The sequence below is a fragment of the Clinocottus analis genome, unplaced genomic scaffold (genome assembly GCF_023055335.1).
Source record: "Clinocottus analis isolate CAN_PGR_092001 unplaced genomic scaffold, fCliAna1.0.p SCAF_17, whole genome shotgun sequence".
Lineage (NCBI taxonomy): Eukaryota > Metazoa > Chordata > Actinopteri > Perciformes > Cottidae > Clinocottus > Clinocottus analis.
The window spans coordinates 7823202-7840817 of NW_027175898.1; the positions used below are offsets into that span (position 1 = coordinate 7823202).

A 17616-nucleotide genomic window follows, 5' to 3' on the forward strand; every position below is an offset into this window, starting at 1 on the left:
AGGGCAAGAATGATTTCAAGTGTGACGTTGTATATATGTTTGCCTAAAAACAAAGCAAGCGTTATGTGGTTTTGATAACGTGTCGCTTGCGGTGTGGCGCCCCCACGTGGAGCTAAAGTGGTATGACCCGGGCTGTTTCAACATGGCTGCTTAGCAACCAGACGCGCGTGCCTGGACACGGACCGACGCCGACACCAAACATTGATGAAGTTGGGCCTCAGGTTTGAGCCCAGAAACCCGCCATATTAAGTAATTATAGACAAAGGAGTTGTTGTTTTTGTCTTCAGTGCAAGGTTCACTTGAAATGATTGGCGTATGTTTATACGGCACTAACTGACGTCCCATATCTACCAGTTGTTACCTTGCTGGTAAGTTAGCTTAAGTTTAACTTTGCTGGCAAGTCTAGTATATCTATTTGTTACTATACTCCCTATCTGGCAGCCTCATATTTAGTCTCCTAATAGATCATGAGTGAAATAAAGCAGGATTATAAGGATACATTTAATATGTGTATAAGCGTTGTTATTATCCCAGCGACGATACATTTCAAGGCATGAGTGAGAAACGAAAGCACCACGGTGATGAGGAGGTGGTCAAGGAACTGGTGAGTATGAAATTCACATTAATTGGGCATAATGATAAATGTTATCTCGGTTTGTATCCGTTTTTAATATTTCTAACAGCTTCCAATAACTGCAGTAATCAGCTGAAATGTTGCAATGATATATTGTATATATATTCCTGCTTTTTACTGCCTTGCCATTTTCTTTTTCATATTAGATTCTCGTGACTATTTTTTTTTATCAACAGTGTTTGGCCAATGGAGTGTCCTATGAAAATATTGCACACGAAGGAAGCAACGTCAGCTCCCTGGAGATCTTCTTCTCTGGTTTCCCCCGCATGGTTGGACTTTCGTTCTTCCCAAGGCTCTGCCAGTTTACCATATTGGGCCAGAATATAAAACACATTGAAGGACTTGAGTGCTGTCCTCTGCTTCGGGAGCTCTGGGTTGTCCAGTGCCATTTGACAGTAAGTTTGGTATGCGGGGGAGTTTTTTTTAATAACTGGCACTAAACAATAATGCAGTGTATAATGCCCTGGATGAATCATTCAAGTTTGGTTCTGTTTTTTATTGGGAGTGATTCCAACTTATTGTTGTACTGCAGAGTGTTACCCCCGTTGTAGCATTAAATGATATCAAATCCTGCATTCATTGGCCATCTTATTATTTTGCAGGGGATATCTGGGCTCCAGAATTGTCAACAACTAGAGAAACTTTACCTGTATGATAATCAGATCTGCGAAATAAAGAATTTAGAATTGCAGATCAAACTAGAAGTTTTGTGGCTCAACAACAACTGCATAACTCAGATACAGGTTTGAACGCTTGTTTTTCTGACTGTCTTTTCTGTTTGCATGTTTATCAGACAACATGTTTTAACCTCAGATTTATTTCTGTATTTCTCTTAAAAACAGCATTTTACACAATCTAGCACATCAGTGAATATGACCGCATGTTATTTTAAAATAGCATTTTCCCATTTTGATCAGTTAGTTATCTGCTATATGTGTTATTGTTTTTTGTTTTTATCTAAAGGGCTTGAACACACTTCAGAACCTTAATGAACTAAACCTTGCTGACAACAATATTGAAAAGATTGGTATGTTTACACATTCCTCCGTATTTTTGTATGGAGTTTGATTGCGATTCAGTGAGCTGTTTGAAAATAATGAAAAACTTTGAAACTTCTTTTAAGGGCATAGCCTTGATCCTAATGTCCGCCTTCAGAATCTTAATCTATCCGGAAACAAGATCAGCTCATTTAAGGTGAGAACAGAAATATGTTATTAACAGTTCTTCTGTAAAAAGTTTTCCTACTCATTTGTAACATCTTATTAAAATCCTTGGTCTGATTTTAAAAGTCTTGTGAAATGTCAGGGTCAAGTCACATTTTCAATTATTTCTACAATGGGCTGGCTGCACAAGGCCTTCAATAAGGTATGGGGTAGCATCGTTTCAATTTATATCATTCAGGATTCAATGATATACATTCTTGACTGCATCTATTTTAAAAAATAATTACGACTACTAGATTTTTCTTGTTAGTCAGTAATACACTTTATAAATATACTGTTGCTGACAGACTCATTCAGAGCATTTGTACTTAGTTGTTGTCTTTTTCAAGGTAATTTTGATGGGACAGTATTTTGTCTCTTGCTTTGATTATATGATTAATACCTTGATCATATTCTAGCAATACACCTTTTGTCAAACCTAGCATGGCTTTACATAAAGCAATTATTGTTATTCACTGTACTGGGAGCCCAGTTTATTGCAACCACTGCAGAATCAAAGCGTTTGCTTCTTTGTCATTACAATGTGACATTTCATTTTAGCTGATATAAAGTATTTACAGTAAAGTATAGTATAGTAAAGTAAAGTATTTACAAATCAGATGCCATAAAACCTCTGATTGTTTATTTATAATGTCTTTTGTGTTTTTAGGGAATCATCTTTGCCTTAGTGAAGACAAACCTCATTATTAAGATAACCTGTGTGTTCTGCTGTTGATATTGGTGTAACAGGAGCTGACCCTGCTTGCCCGCTTACCCCATCTGAAAGAACTAGCACTGAAGGACCCAACGTCAACCTCAAACCCAGTGTGTCTTCTGTGTAACTACGCCACACACGTTCTTTACCACATCCCAAGCCTCCAGCGGCTTGACACCTATGATGTCTTTTGCAAGCAAGTGAAGGAAGCAGCTGAGGTATTTAGAAGACCAGCAGGATTCCTGCGTTACACCAACTGAGCGCATCTGGGTCTCTGTTATGTTTTTAGAGGATAGTAAAAATTCTCTTGATGGATGTTGATTGCTAATAATTTGCTTTAAGTTCTAATAACGTTTCCCTGAAAAAAATTTCAACATCACACACATTTGTTCTCTATTTGGTTGTTCCTCAGTCGAGTTACAACAAGTCATGTAAATTGGGTAGAATATTTGAATCCAAGACACATTTCTTAATTTCAGAATTCTCTCGGTGGTTTGGATTACATATGCACATTTCCCTTTGATTTAGCTTGACATATATAATATCTTTTGCAACCTTTTAAGGTATTGAGTAACATACAATATGGTTTGAACAATGGCTGTCTATAGAAACAAGTATGTTATATTTTTGTAATTTGTTGCATCTGTGTGTTTTGTTTGCCTTATTTTCCCCCTAAGTCCACAGTAATGAAGAAAATTATGTACTACAACATGCGTGTACGTACGGCTCAAAGGAACCTGGCAGAAAGCCAACTCAGTTTGATGGAGAGGAAGAAAACTATGTTACAGTTACCAGGAGAATGCATCCGAACACTGAATCGCACCCTCAAGAATGTATGTACATCCTTGAAACATTTTAGGAATTAGTTTTACAGCTGTAAAAAGAGATTAGTTATTTAGCTGTGATTTCCAGCTTCAGGTTGCTGTTGTACAAAGTTAAGAAAAGCTGTTTTCATCTGGATGCATACCTAGCTTGAAGGTGAGCTCTCCAAGGCGCCAGCTAGTTGTAAGAAGTCTGCCTGCACAACAGAGGAGGGAACAACCCACCTGGTTGAAGGTTCAATTGACAGAAGTGACCCAGCCACTGACTTCAGTCGCAATCCAGCTACGGAGCACGAAATACTCAGCAAGATTGACGCACTGAGGGAGAGACTGGTGCTATGGACAAGGAGGCTGGATGAGTCTGTATATTTGAATAAGATAAAAAGATAATTTTACTGTCCATCTATAATGTAAAGATCATGCTCCCTCTTCTGTATTCAGGATTGAAGCATCGTATAAACGGGGTTTGACACAAGCCACAAACATGATGGAATATACAGTCCAGTTTCTATTGATGGAGCTGGAAAGTGTTGGAAATATTCGTTTGGAAGAGGGCAGCTCCAAAGATCCATGGTATGTACTTGGTAAAATATTAATAAATACAGATACAAAAATGTTCAGTTCACAAAGGACAAATCAAAAGAAGACTTGTTTTTTCTATTATGTTCCCAACAGGTTTACTTCCTGTTGCGACCTCCTGCATTCCCGCTTCTCTCATTCAGACTTTAAGGTTCACAACATCACTGGCATTAAGATTAATAGAGTTATCCGCATCCACAACAGTGCTCTAAGGCTTTGCTTTGAGGACAAACTTCACACTCTTCTTGCAAGTGAAGAGTCTCCTTCACAGTAAGTTAATCTGAATTGTAATGTGATCTTGTTTTTTTTTCTCCCAATAATTTACAGGCATTTTAACCTGACATTTGTCATCATTATAAAATGTGTCTAATTTTAACTTTCCAAGCAGGAATTACAGACGTCGACTGGAGCACTTGTTCTACATACCTGACCCTGAAAAAAATAGTGAGAGGGAAGACATTTTGTGCATTTCAGAGGAAGGCTTTAAAACAACCAAACAAAATAAGGTGTGTTTACTTCTGTCCACCTTCCACACTCGACCATCACCCAGAATTTATTTGTCTACACGTTGAGAAAAATATTCAAGCAAGTAAATCATGGATTAGTAACTTCCCGATTCATACATAACAAAGTGAAGAAAAAATAATTGCAAAAGGTTAGGTTTAGCAGAATGCAATGAAGGATGGAAAAGTGTGAAATTGTAACTTATTAAAAATCCCTCTTTTGTATACAGAAATTGTATACAGAAACACGAGTGCTATGAAATAGAACAGCAATTTCTTGTTTTCACATAATGCTAACTTTTACAATGTTGACTTTGAATCAGGCATTGGATGGAGAGGGTGCTATACTTTTATCCAACAGTCTCAGTGTGGTTGAACAGCCCAGAATTGAACACGCACTGCGTCAGGCCAGTCAAGACGATTCCAAGCACAGTACGGACACAATCCACTTCAGGCACGGTGAGTTAGTTTTGCTTATCTATTCTCCTCAGCTAGGACTGTTTTTTTTTAACTAAAATTATTCTGTTTTTTGTCTATAGGTCAGATTATTGTTTCCAAAGTTTTTGTGGGCCACAGCATGCCTATCCGAGAGGGAGACCCACTGGATAGAAGCAGATATCCCAGAGTGTATTCCGTTTATCGCAATGTGGACACTAAGCACAGAATTGCAATGAATGAAGGTATGCTGTATTACAAATGAAAACAATTATTTTTCAGTCAGTATTTGTGAAGTGTGTTTACATTGGTGTGTGTTTTTCATTCAGAGAGACCCAACTCCACCAAAATGCACACAGGTCCTGAGTGCAGTCCCAGACGAAGACAGTGGTTTGTGTTTGACCATGAGCTTGTCTTGCCTGAGTACATCATTCATTTTGAATACATCACCACCGGGGTATTTAATACATTGGTTTTGTTATTGTTTGATGATAAATGATAAAACATAATTCATAGTTTATGAACCTTGTCGTATGTTGTTACTAGGATCAAGAACAACCACACAGCACAGGAATTGATGATACTCCGTTCAACAATATCAGCCTCGACAGGGAAGTCCTCAACATGGAACCTGTGCTGAAACCGCAGCCCAGGTTGAGGAGCTTGGATGACAAAATTCTGCTCAATGTGGCCAGAGCCAATGTCCTCAGTCAAATCACTGTAAGTTTTCTGTCTTTTCAAATGACAGCTTGAGCTTTGAAGCCATGTCATGTACTCACACTAATCTTTAATGTATCGAACATCCAGGTGCTGAACCTTCATGGCAACAGTCTGAGCAAAATAAAAGAGATTTCCCGTCTCACATCTCTGCGGCATCTTACCATCAGCTTCAATGAGTTCACACACTTGGATGACATTTCTCACATGGTAGGGAGAGACGAGGATGACAAAAGGAAATGTTAAACTAATCATTATCATAGGTCATGGAGTTGTAAGAGAGCAGCATTTTATATGAACCTCTGTAACATTTAATTAATTTGGTATTGAATTAACACATAATACGAAGAGACTGTGTTTTGGACCATGGCATATAGTGGAAACGTTTACCATCTATTGTCTCTGTTACCGAAATCACAGCCCAACCTTGAGTTTTTGGATGCTAGCTACAATCGCCTGGTGACCCTAGAAGGGCTGAGAAGGTTGGGACAGCTTAAACAGCTAGACCTGCGCTGGAACCAGCTGACCAAGTCCAAAGAGGATACCGCTGTGCTGAAAAAACACACGCCTGCTCTGCTGAAACTTGACACCCGATATAACCCCTGGATCAAGGTATGTGCTGTCATCAAAGAAAATCTCAAAAATATATTGTACAATGAACAATGAGGAGGTTTACAGTGAAGCTGTTTTACTTTTTTCAGGCCAAAACAGTCCGAATGACCATACTGGGCCGTCTAACAACCCTCACCCACCTGGACGATACTATGGTAGCAGAGGAGGAGGCTGCTCTTGCTGTTCGGATGGCTGCTGGATCCAAAATTAACCAGGTTAAGATCTTTCAGATATCGTTAGTTGCTGTTTTTGTACATTTTAATATTGATTGTATCTAGATAAGTAGTAATATTTTCCAATGAAAAACGCATACAGTTTGTGAACGTCGACCTTGTAAATTTCAGGATGCGCTGTAATTCAATCAGACCTATTGACACTCTGCTCGCAGGCATCTCTTCTGGCTCACTCGAGCACCAACAGTGACCGACCCCGTAGTCTCAGCCTGCTGTCAACAGCCCAGCTCCTATGTCCTCTCAGTCCTGTAACTTGCGGCCTCAGCCGAGAGCTGGAGCTTGACTGGACCACAAAGGTGAGCTACAGACTTGCGGGTTTCTCCCTAAAAGGTGTGATTCTAAAAGTGCAATTGTAAAGCTTGAAGAAAAGGAAAATAACCACTCCAAGGAGTTACCAGGATACATGATGTTGAAACTATAGCATAACATTTTTAATTGTAATACACGTTCAACAAATGTAATATTTAATACAAATGTTATGTACCCTAAATATTGGCCAGATCACTGCCCTGAACCTTGACAGTCAAAGGATTTCCAAACTGATCAATCTGAATAAGCTGGTCAACCTTCGCTGGGCTTCCTTCAATGATAATGACATTTCTAAAGTGGAGGGTCTTGACAGCTGCGTGAAGCTGGAGGAGCTTTCCCTCAACAACAACAGCATAAACACACTCAATGGTTAGTCACACGATTAACTGAAGTTGGGATCACAGAGTTCAAATGTATCAACAAAAAAAAAGTTGCTTCTTTTTTTAGTCTGTTTATGTCTGCGTCATTCTTTGCCCCTCTGTTTTTTCAGGACTATCAAAACTACATTGCCTAAATAAACTGAGTTTAGATGGGAATCAGCTATCTAGTCTGGATGCCGCGGCCCTAGATCGGCTGCCTAACCTGGCCTTTATGTCTGTGGAGAACAATTATATCATTTCCCTGCATGGCATCCAGAGAGTTCGCTCCCTTCTAGAGCTCTACATCGGCAACAACCAAATCTCTACGTCACGGGACATCTACTATCTGAAGGCAAGTAGGAACGAAAGAAGGACAGTAGGTTTCAGATTATCCCACCTGTTTTCCATGCATGCTGTCTGAGCTCATATGCTCCTCTTTGTTTTCAGGGATTGACAAACCTCATCATTCTGGATCTTTATGGAAATCCTTTAGTGGAGGAACTGGAAAACTATCGTATTTATGTGGTTTTCCACCTACCCTCCCTAAAAGCTCTGGATGGCATTGCAGTGGTATTCACCCACAATGGCAATCAGTCAAACCTTTCAGATATTGTAGTGATCACTACTGCATTAACTGTTGTTTTCTCTAGGAGGTGACTGAGTGTGAAAGTGCAAAGGATATGTTTGGAGGAAGACTAACCCGTGACATGGTAGCAGAGAAGCTGGGCCATTCAAACTACACAGACATCACCCACCTTACCCTGCAGTCTTGCTCCATTAGGTAATCACCTCGCTAAGCAGTCATATTTAAACCCAAACCATGTCCATAAATGAACATGATTATAATGATTTACAGTTTGAAAGACACAGCTAATTAAATGGGTTTGTTTCCTCCACAGGATGGTTGATCTGTCTCCAGCAGACCTGTTCTGTAGCCTGCGCAGTGTCAACTTTGATCACAACCACCTCACCTCTTTTTCTGGCCTCATTTACCTGCCCAACCTCAAAGTATAAACTACACTGAATGTCTAAAAAACAACAGGCTGGCTTGATATGCACCTGAGCCATGAACAAATTAGTTATTTCCAGTGTCTTCTTTTTAGTCTCTGTGTCTGAACTACAACCACATTGAGTCCATCCTGCCCAGACAGAAGACTCAGTTTCCTCTCACAAACAGACAGATTCTGTACAGCAAAGTTCACTCCAGTGGTTATGGGCAACATAGCCAATCCAAAGGCAAAGGGTAACACAGTTTCTATTTCTCAACTTTATTTGTATTTTCACATTTTTCAATGTTTGCCTATTGCCAAGTGTGAAGAATGTGTAAGCTGTAACCAATAGGGGGCAGCACTGACCACCCAGTGACTGAACTGTCTCTTGACAGTTTTATCAGATTTGTGTCTCAGTTGTTGCCTATAAACCATCATAAATACCTAGTTGTAAGCACAGTTTCAAGATGTTTTGATTTAATTCAAAATACGTTGATATGTATTCTATGTTATTTCTAAAATAACCGTTGGAGTAATGATATGATCTTCCAACCACATCCTTTTACGGAAACCAGTACATAAGCAGTGCTTTGACAGGACAAGGTTTTGTTTACCCTGGCTTGCGATTGCCTTTAGGTGGTCTACACGTGTGAGGTCTGACCAGTTAAATTAAGCAGCGGGAGGGAGAAAGAGATGTTCATTTAACCACAGATGTTTCAAGCTGTTATTCTGTGACTTTGTTTAAGGGAAACTGGGCCCACTGGCAGTCTCGAGCCACTGATGGGCAGCCTCGAGGTGCTGCATTTAAGTCACAATGGCATCTCCAACATGGCCAATCTGCAGCTCAGCAGGCTCACCAATCTTAAAGCGCTCTTCCTTCAAGGTATGTATGGTTGGCGTACCACCCCTCCCTCATACAGCCTGATAAAAGTGCAGTGCATAAAGCCTGTGAAAAGGCAAGCACTGAGAGCAAAGTCTCCCATAGACTGGAGGCCAGGTGGGAGATGAGACCTGAAGAAAAGAATGACTGACTTTCTTTCAACCGCTTCAGATAGCTTTTGATTGAGTCTATCTTTGTCAGGAGGATTTGTCCCACAAAGCCGACCTCACTTGTCCATTCTTCATTTTTTGTTTAGAAACCTTTCAAAGCCATCTCTGTAATTTCAGTGCTTTTAACACCAGGGTATCCAACAAACACCCAACAAATGTTCAAGTTACCTTTTAAATGCTGCATTTGATATTGTTTAGGGTGTTTAATGTACTCTCTCTTTTTTGTACATATAAATATTAGACTAATGTTTGAAATATCTTTTCATTGTTTTGATAAAGTTTCTCTCGCGATAGGTAATGAGATCAGCCAGGTGGAAGGATTGGAGGGGCTTCACCAGCTCAGAGAGCTTGTGTTGGACAGGAATCGGATCAAAGCTCTGGCTGATAACTCTTTCATAGCCCAGAACGTCCTGCTAGAACTACACCTAGCAGAGAACCGGATCCGGGAGCTCAACCATCTCGATCCTTTGACTGAGCTCCGCAAGCTCTTTCTTGGCATGAACAAGCTGCAGGTATTCTCCTTCAGTAACAGTGGGCTCCTCAAATGCTGGATTTTTGGAATGTTTATATACAGATTTTTAATAAAACTGCCTTAATTACTCACACCCCAGTGATTTCCTGAGATGACCACCAAGGTCACCGTAAGCTTTTGTGCAGTTTTTGATTTCCACCAGAGTTTACTGATTGGTTCATTTGAAAAATGTGTCAGATGCTTGAATGTATTGTATGCAGCGTGCAACAATATTACTTTTCTCTGCATTTGCAAAGTAAGACATGAAGTATAGTAATCATGAGTCATTACCACCCACTGCGGCATGCGAGGGGTAGCATTAAGGAGAATCAAGTTTGATTGAAGGTCAGGGCTGTGTGTATGAAGAAAGAGGGGAACAATCAGGACAACGTGTAATCAGCTTCTCAGTCTGCATCTGCTTCTCACCCAGGGCAAGTGATTTGCACTTTTGTTGCTAGTTCCTTCTTTCCTTCCCAACCTTAATGTTTCCATGCATTCAATTAAGATATAAAATACAGCAATCATCCCAGCACCACAGTTATCACAGTGGGGGCATCTTTAAATTACAGCCAAATGCAACCATAAACTGAATGAAAAAAAAAACACCCCAGAACCCTGTTGCGTGCCCAAACTCTCTCATGAGATTAATGCGAGCTCACACATGTAATCTCTCCCATCAGCTGCTTCCATCCTCCCTAAACCAAAATTATGAAAGGCCCAGCTCTGATACAAATCTCTCCATTTTCAGCACACAGTAGGTGACAACCAGGGAAGAAAAGTAAAATGAGAGGGTTGTGAATGAAAAATAATTTTATAAAATCTGTGTTTCTTTAATTTTTGTAGGACATCACAGAACTTGACAAGCTAGAAGTTCTTCCTTCGTTGACCGAGCTCTCTGTTGTTGGCAACCCTGTAAGTTGCAATTCCACGTGTTTGTGCATGAAACCCATTTACAGTATATAATTTAAAAAAATGTTTTCCAAGTTTGTTTACCTATAATGAGTTTTACATAGTGATGTAAATCTACTAGCTTTCAGTCACGGAGCACTTTGAATTCTTCCACTCGCTAATAAATGATCAAAAGCATGCTCAGAGGCTCAATTTCTCTCTTGCACGATCCAAAACACTATCCCAGTGTAACTCTATGGTTCCAAATTAAGCGATTACATGATGGGCCATCTGCTGTGCCTCAAACTGGCCGGCATCAGAGACAAATCCCTTGACCAAATGGCAGGGCACTATTGGCCTGGTTACATCACCCATCTGGAGCTCATGGATCAGGCCAGAGCAGAGCCTGCATCCCAGGGCCTCCCTATAGTCCATTGGGCAATGCTCAGCTGTGGGCGCCTCTATACTGCTGAACCCCATCCCCCTTCTCTTCCCATGGGGGGAGGGGGGAGGGGTAATCCTGCCAAGGGGTAGAGGCCAACAGCCACTCTGGAGACAATACCTCCTGCTGTTGACAGCATGAGATTGCTACCTCACCCATGTTCACAAGCCAAAGTCTGTCTTTGACTCTCCACTGGACATCCATTGGCACGCATTCACAACTTAATCACAGCAGCAGTGTCCTATAGGAACATGAAGTTCTATGACTGGACAGGCTGAATTTGTACCCTGGCCAGAGGGTGCCCTCACCTGGGAACGATCTGCTGCTGTCAGCTGGGTCACTGGAACAGCTGTTGGAACATGATTACTACATGGGGGCCCACATAGCATCATATTTATCCCAGATGTCTCAGGGCCAGCATCACTAATGCTCCACAATAATATTGCTGATCTAATATTTTTTCACTGGGTTGTTTCATCAAACAGGTGCTTTTCTTCTTCTTTCAGGTTGCCAAAAACTCTCTCCACAGACCAGAGATGGTACTCCGTTTGTCCCAGTTGCAGGTCCTGGACGGAGTGATGGTCACCCTGGAGGAGAGGACCAGGGCTGAACTGATTAATTCTGATTCATCGGTGACAACTACATACAACATGCATAATCACTTAGAAACAATCGCACACAAAATGTATACAAATAAATGTGCAGGGTTGGAGCTACCATCAAGGACACAAAGGTATTTGTAGTATTGCAGTATACAGTATTTATCGTTTGTTTTAGTTCAAATTTAATTACTTTAAGAACAAGAAAATGAAAATATGGCTTTAGTAATTATTTACTATGAATAAAAACATATCAACAACCAAACCGCAACTGCCAAAAAAAAGGAAAAAGCTTGGATCAAACTCTTTCAGTCTGACTGAATTGATGTTCATGTAATGAGAGACCAAGGCAGTAATTCTCCTGCAGCTCTGAATTAAAAGCAGCATAAGCCTGCTGGCATCATCCTGCTGATTAGATGAAATGTGCCCGGCCGATAATGCACCAGTGGATTTACCCCCTATTAGCCAGGTCAACACGACCCCCTCTGCTTGTTAGCATCATAGATGTGGAAATGACAGAGCCAAAGTCCTGGGTTTTCTCATTAAAAACACAAACTCAAACGTCCCCCTATTGATTCACATAACTGTCATCTCGGTTGACTGTCAATTTAAACTAGTGCCTCTGCTTTTGTTTAAATTTGAACATTGTTATTGATGAGTAGTATACGATCTTATCTTATACATGTGAAACAATAAACAAAGTAATCTCTAATCCCTTGCCAAGTGTGCAGGAGGCGTGGCCATAGGAAGGTAGAAAAAAGAGAGACAGTTATAGTTAGGATACACATTTCAAAGACATTGAGTTGACCCTTGAGTCTCACATTATCTGAATATCTGGTTATGTTTTTAAATCTAAAAGTATTACTTCTATCTTTCTCATGGTCCTTTTTCAATATTTCTCTTAAAGGCATGCTCCCAATACCCTGGACCTTCTCTTCCTACCACTGAAATAAACCTTCCTGGACTGCTACCTCTCATGTCTCGAAACACCTCTCTCAGAGGAATGACTATAAGTGCAGGACTACAGAACTTTATGCATGGACACGATATCCTGTCAAGTAACATGGAGGAAGCCCAATTTCATTACACATACAAGCGTGAGTGTGACATTTCTCCGATTGAAGATCATTTGTTTCTTGATGAATATGATTGTGTGTAATAAAAGGTTTTAGGTTAACACAAACTGTTTAACTTTTAATACAGTAAAAAGGATTTTTTTTTAATATACCAGAAAACTGTTCCGTGTCTTGAAATCACTACTGGTTTGACACCTCTTATTCCACACCCTTGTATTAACTCCCAATTCAGACAAGAAGCACAAGCACGGTAATGCTGTTCGGAACGGCCAAGCTGACATTACAATGAGACACATTCGAAGAGCAGGAAGCAACCTGCCAACCACAGGTCTTCTTCATGATGGGAACATCATCACCCATCGCAGCCAGGAGCAAGACAGCAGGTTTGTTTAATCCAAAATTCACGAGACATGAATATGCTTCTTTAAAAGGTGAGAGTTGTTTTTAAGATAGTAGACGACACGTTGACCTTTTCCTCGTACTTATTTTTCAGATTTCCAAATTGTGGCAAACCTCCACCCATGTAGCGGCTTGAAGAGGTGACACATACTCTGGTGGAAGATGAAACTAAAGTAAACACATGCTACAGCCATTTGGTTTGGTCATATATATCATATATCATAGTATTTTAGGGCATCACATCTTGAGAGTGATATTTTAAGTGTGCCCAAATGTATATGAGCATCTGCACTTATGCATGATAGATGCATATTTAATGAGGAACAGCTCAGAACACAGGGCAATTTAAGTGCCTTTAGTTTTTTTTTATATGACCATACTTTCTGTAACCTTTTCTTTTGCTGTTTACATATCAATAAATCACATTTATCACTCTTAAATTTAAGCTAAAACATGTTTGGGGTTAAAGAAAATTAGGCTACTCGACATTTACATGTAGTGCATCCCTTTCAAAAGCATTTATTATGACTGTGACCTTGTTTTTTTCACATATGTGGATCACTAACCATGGTAATCTGAGGATGAGAGGTTTTGGTTTCATTTCTACGGCTATCCTATCCTTGGCCCCGAACAAGCGAAAAAACACCCACAGATGTAAGGACGTGTGAGGCTGGCATGCTGCTTCCATGGGGTCAAATGGATCCCCAACAAGTGGATAATCCAGCTTTAGCACACCTCTCTGTGGACAATAATCTGCAGTCACTCAGATAAAGATGTAATCTTGAATGAGGTCCAAATGGATTTCAGAGATTGTCAGTTTCATCATGTTAGCCTCTTTTCGAAAAGCCCTCCACAGTTTTGACTAATAGGCAAATCTCGTGTGTTGTAACTGGAAATGAACCCACTCTATTTGATATTGATGTTAGTTCTGCTGAACATGAGATTATAATCCTTCCGGTCTTTCTGACAGTTTAGCCAAGAGTCCTGCTGTAGTTAACAAAAACACCAGTCTGAGCCTTAAATCATTGCACGATGAAAACACCCTTATAAAATGATTTTTGATAGGACATCTGTTTTCATCAATCAACCAAGCCACTGTGCAGACTGTTTTCTTTCTCACCAACTCTTTGTAGTTAAATCATTGTTTGTACTTTATCATAAAACACACTCCTTAAAAAAGACACAACATACATTAAGTTTGAACCAAGGTTTGGGAAATATTGTAAAGAAAATTTTACCAAGAACACCCTTTCCAAAGAACATCTCTTTGCCAGAAGCATCTAAATTTGTTTGATTCAAAAACAGAAGATGCTTAATTTACGGTGTCTTTTCAATATATTAAATGTATAAAGTATTCCATTTGTGCATGAAAAAATAGTTAAAAAAGGAAAAGTACAAAACAAAACACTATAAAATTGTGATAATGACATACAACAAATTGAACCAGAAAAAGTAAGTAACAGAAAAAAAACAAAACTAATGCGTATTAATATGCAATCTCCCTGGGAGAAGCAGAAACATTTTCTGTCATATCTATAATACCAACCTAAACTCTGTGTTGGTAATGTGACCACTAGGTGTCCTTAGAGCTCCATTAGCTCTTCCTGTATGACACTGCTAATCAGTCCTCAATGTATTTACCACTTGCCCTATAGATAGTAATTTATCAGTTGAGGTTATGTGATTTGGTGTTGTGTTTCCTGCCTGTTTGACCATTGCTAAACACGCAAGGCAACAGTAAAAAGCTCTCCCCAAACAAGCTCCTCTAATGCATGTACTTAACTTCACTTAATTTGTGTTAATTCCCAGCATTAAGCGCGGCTAATGACTGTGCAAGTGAGTGCACTGTCATTACCTTGCTGTGCCTGACATCAAATGGCAGCTGATGGACTCATATTAAAAAAACCCTCTAATGCACAGATCTGGGAGCTCTGGGAGAGCTCTCGGATGCATTAGGTATTGCAAAGGATAATTACACACTTTATGTTTAAGTACAGTATGTGCGGTATGGATATGTTTGAAATATCACAGTTTTAAAACAATTGTATTTCTATGTGTATTGTAAGTTTATAGTGAGCATACCACTTCTTACAGTATGCTTCACTTTGCATATCTGTAAGTATTTTTAACATTAAAATGACATTAGCATAAAGATTGTGAATAATTCATCAGTCCTGAGTGAATTCAGATGCACTGCTCTCTCTGTCTCTCTCTCTTTCTCTTTGCTCCTCCATGTGAGTAGACCACATGGTTCGTAGCTGGTTTAATGGGATGGAATGTGACAGGTTATGTTTTCATCTGCCTGATATGGAGCCTGGATCGGGCGGGAGGGAAGGAGGGGGAGAAAGAGAGACAGAGAGAGGGTGGAGAGGGGAAAGCGAGTTGGTCTACAGTTGTGGCCGGGATTCATAATTAGACATGTTTGTGCTTGTTTTGAATCAGTTATAGATGATACACACGCACGCACGCACGCACACACACACACACACACACACACACACACACACACACACACACACACACACACATGTCTACATAGAAAAACACATGCTCTGTATGGGGTCATTACTTCTGGTCCACTAACTTCCTACATTTGCTGTGTCTGTGCATTCAGAGCGGCATTAGTCCAAGACTCTGTAAATAATTGCTGATTGGACCGTGTTTTCACTACTTAGGTTCCAGTGTTGGTTGATGTTGTGGGTGAAGTCAGAGGGATGAGGACATTGATTGATGTTTGATGCTGAAGATAATGCTGCATCTTGTGCAATGCTTATCAAAACATTATGCACAGTACATGTAATGGATGAACAACATTCACTCAACAACTCCACATGCATTGCACATTTATCAGCTTGTATTAACGTTAGGAGTGCTTCGGTAGAGGTTACAATTACACCAACATCGTCACTTGACTTGGAATTGCTTTTCAAAAAATATATTATTTTCTCCACAGTTGGCTGCTGATGGCAAACAAATTCAGATAATGAAAATATAGATTATTTTGTTTTCAAAAGGTGCATATTATGTCCCAGAGTTCATTTTCCATCCCCACAAATACATCCTCTATTCAAAAACAATCTTGCCATATTGCTTCTCTTGAAATCTGTCATTGAGTTATTGTTGTCGCTTGTCATTTTCCTGTAATTTGTTTTCTGTGAGGCTCCTGAATAAAGAGTGAATGGAGAGAGAGGAAATACAGATAAAAGAATGCAGTGAGAGTGACAATTATAATGAAAAGGAAAATGCTTTTATTTTGTGCAGATATTTTGGATAGGAGCATTAAATCTTAACTGCTTTTCATTTCTGGACTTGTGTGCGATTCTTCACAGTATTGAATTTGTGTATCATTTATTACATTTCAATCACACAGGGCACGCCGCTGGAATAAAATGACCAGAACAAGGTAACCAAACAACCGACAAATATCCAATTTCCTTGTAAATTTATTACGAATCAATTTTCAGACCACAGTCAGATGGTCTACTTTTTGCAGATTGTAGCCAATTTGGTATCAACCTTTTTTTCATGATATTTGCATTTTCATCCTTTAATAACTCTCTTAAATCAAGTTGATATTCTTCATCAGGCTATAACAAAAATGGCATAATGATTTTAAATAAGTGGTGCTATGGGACGATTACAGGGTGCAATACATGTTGTTTTGGCTGACAGGCTTTTCCGTTGTTGTAGTTTATTGTGTCCGACACAGAGCAGAAATTGCTTTTTCAAGATGACACGGAAACACAGCATCCTGCTCACACTTAGGCCCCCAGAGAAGAATAACAACAACAATTTAATCTCCTTGGCTCCAGATTACTATCTTTCTTTGCGTTGATATTTTGGATTTTTGTTGATCACTTCATGATCCTCGTTTTTGCCCTCATCTCTAAGTAAATCAACATTTTGGAGAGGCAAACACTTGACAACAAACACTTTCATTATATTGAAATAATAAAATACTTGTAGGTTTTGCTCTTTTTGTATTAAGAACATGATAACAAGGATTTAGAATGTAATATTAATATTTCCAATCCTATTTCAGATTTTAAGGTCATAGGTGTACTAGAATCAGGATTTAAAGACACTAGCAAGAGAGTGGTTAACAATATATTTAGGAGATGGAGGATAAAGAAGTCCTTAATGTGCCATTTAATGTAATTATTGCAAAGAAGGATGGTCTTTTCATTGTTCAGTGGAAAGCAAATTGGATCCTTTGTTATTTATTGAGAAGGTTATCTGCATTATTTTGTTGACTTATTCCTGTAGTTTTGTCAATTTTTCAAACAATACAATTTCTAATAAAGATTGGTACAGTTTGAAGGGATTCCCACTCACACAAAAACTGACAATCACAGCTTGTTTGCCTTAATACATATGAGGCTGTTAGGCTTTATCTTATACCTCTAATTATATTGACAGTTGTGGGTTATAGTCAATAATCATCACTTATAAACTCTTGAATATATCCTTACCTAATACACATCACCTATCAAACAGCAACAGTGACAGCTTGCACAAGTGATCACTCACAGATGAACTGCAC

At 39.4% G+C, this 17616-nt stretch overlaps 1 protein-coding gene across 6 annotated transcripts; it reads left to right on the top strand.

Moving 5' to 3' along the window:
- Window positions 1-182: 182 nt before the first annotated feature.
- On the top strand, window positions 183-15424 carry lrrc9 (leucine rich repeat containing 9). Of its 6 annotated transcripts, none has more exons than XM_068580869.1 (33): window positions 183-604; window positions 811-1029; window positions 1237-1377; window positions 1598-1661; window positions 1758-1828; window positions 2587-2769; window positions 3229-3384; window positions 3523-3731; window positions 3814-3945; window positions 4048-4221; window positions 4337-4457; window positions 4778-4913; window positions 4994-5134; window positions 5219-5346; window positions 5436-5609; window positions 5697-5816; window positions 6027-6218; window positions 6308-6433; window positions 6607-6747; window positions 6952-7129; window positions 7251-7471; window positions 7567-7689; window positions 7770-7900; window positions 8019-8127; window positions 8223-8362; window positions 8855-8991; window positions 9438-9670; window positions 10513-10581; window positions 11506-11631; window positions 12506-12695; window positions 12907-13057; window positions 13168-13213; window positions 13654-15424. In XM_068580869.1, exons 1-32 carry the CDS (start codon window positions 554-556, stop codon window positions 13199-13201), a joined length of 4521 nt encoding a protein of 1506 aa, XP_068436970.1. In that variant the 5' UTR covers window positions 183-553; the 3' UTR covers window positions 13202-13213; window positions 13654-15424. The 6 variants fall into 6 exon arrangements, with proteins under 6 accessions (XP_068436970.1, XP_068436969.1, XP_068436971.1 ...); XM_068580868.1 differs by lacking the exon at window positions 13654-15424 and having other exon boundaries at window positions 183-368; window positions 535-604; window positions 13168-13266; XM_068580870.1 differs by lacking the exon at window positions 13654-15424 and having other exon boundaries at window positions 183-368; window positions 552-604; window positions 13168-13266.
- Window positions 15425-17616: the final 2192 nt, after the last annotated feature.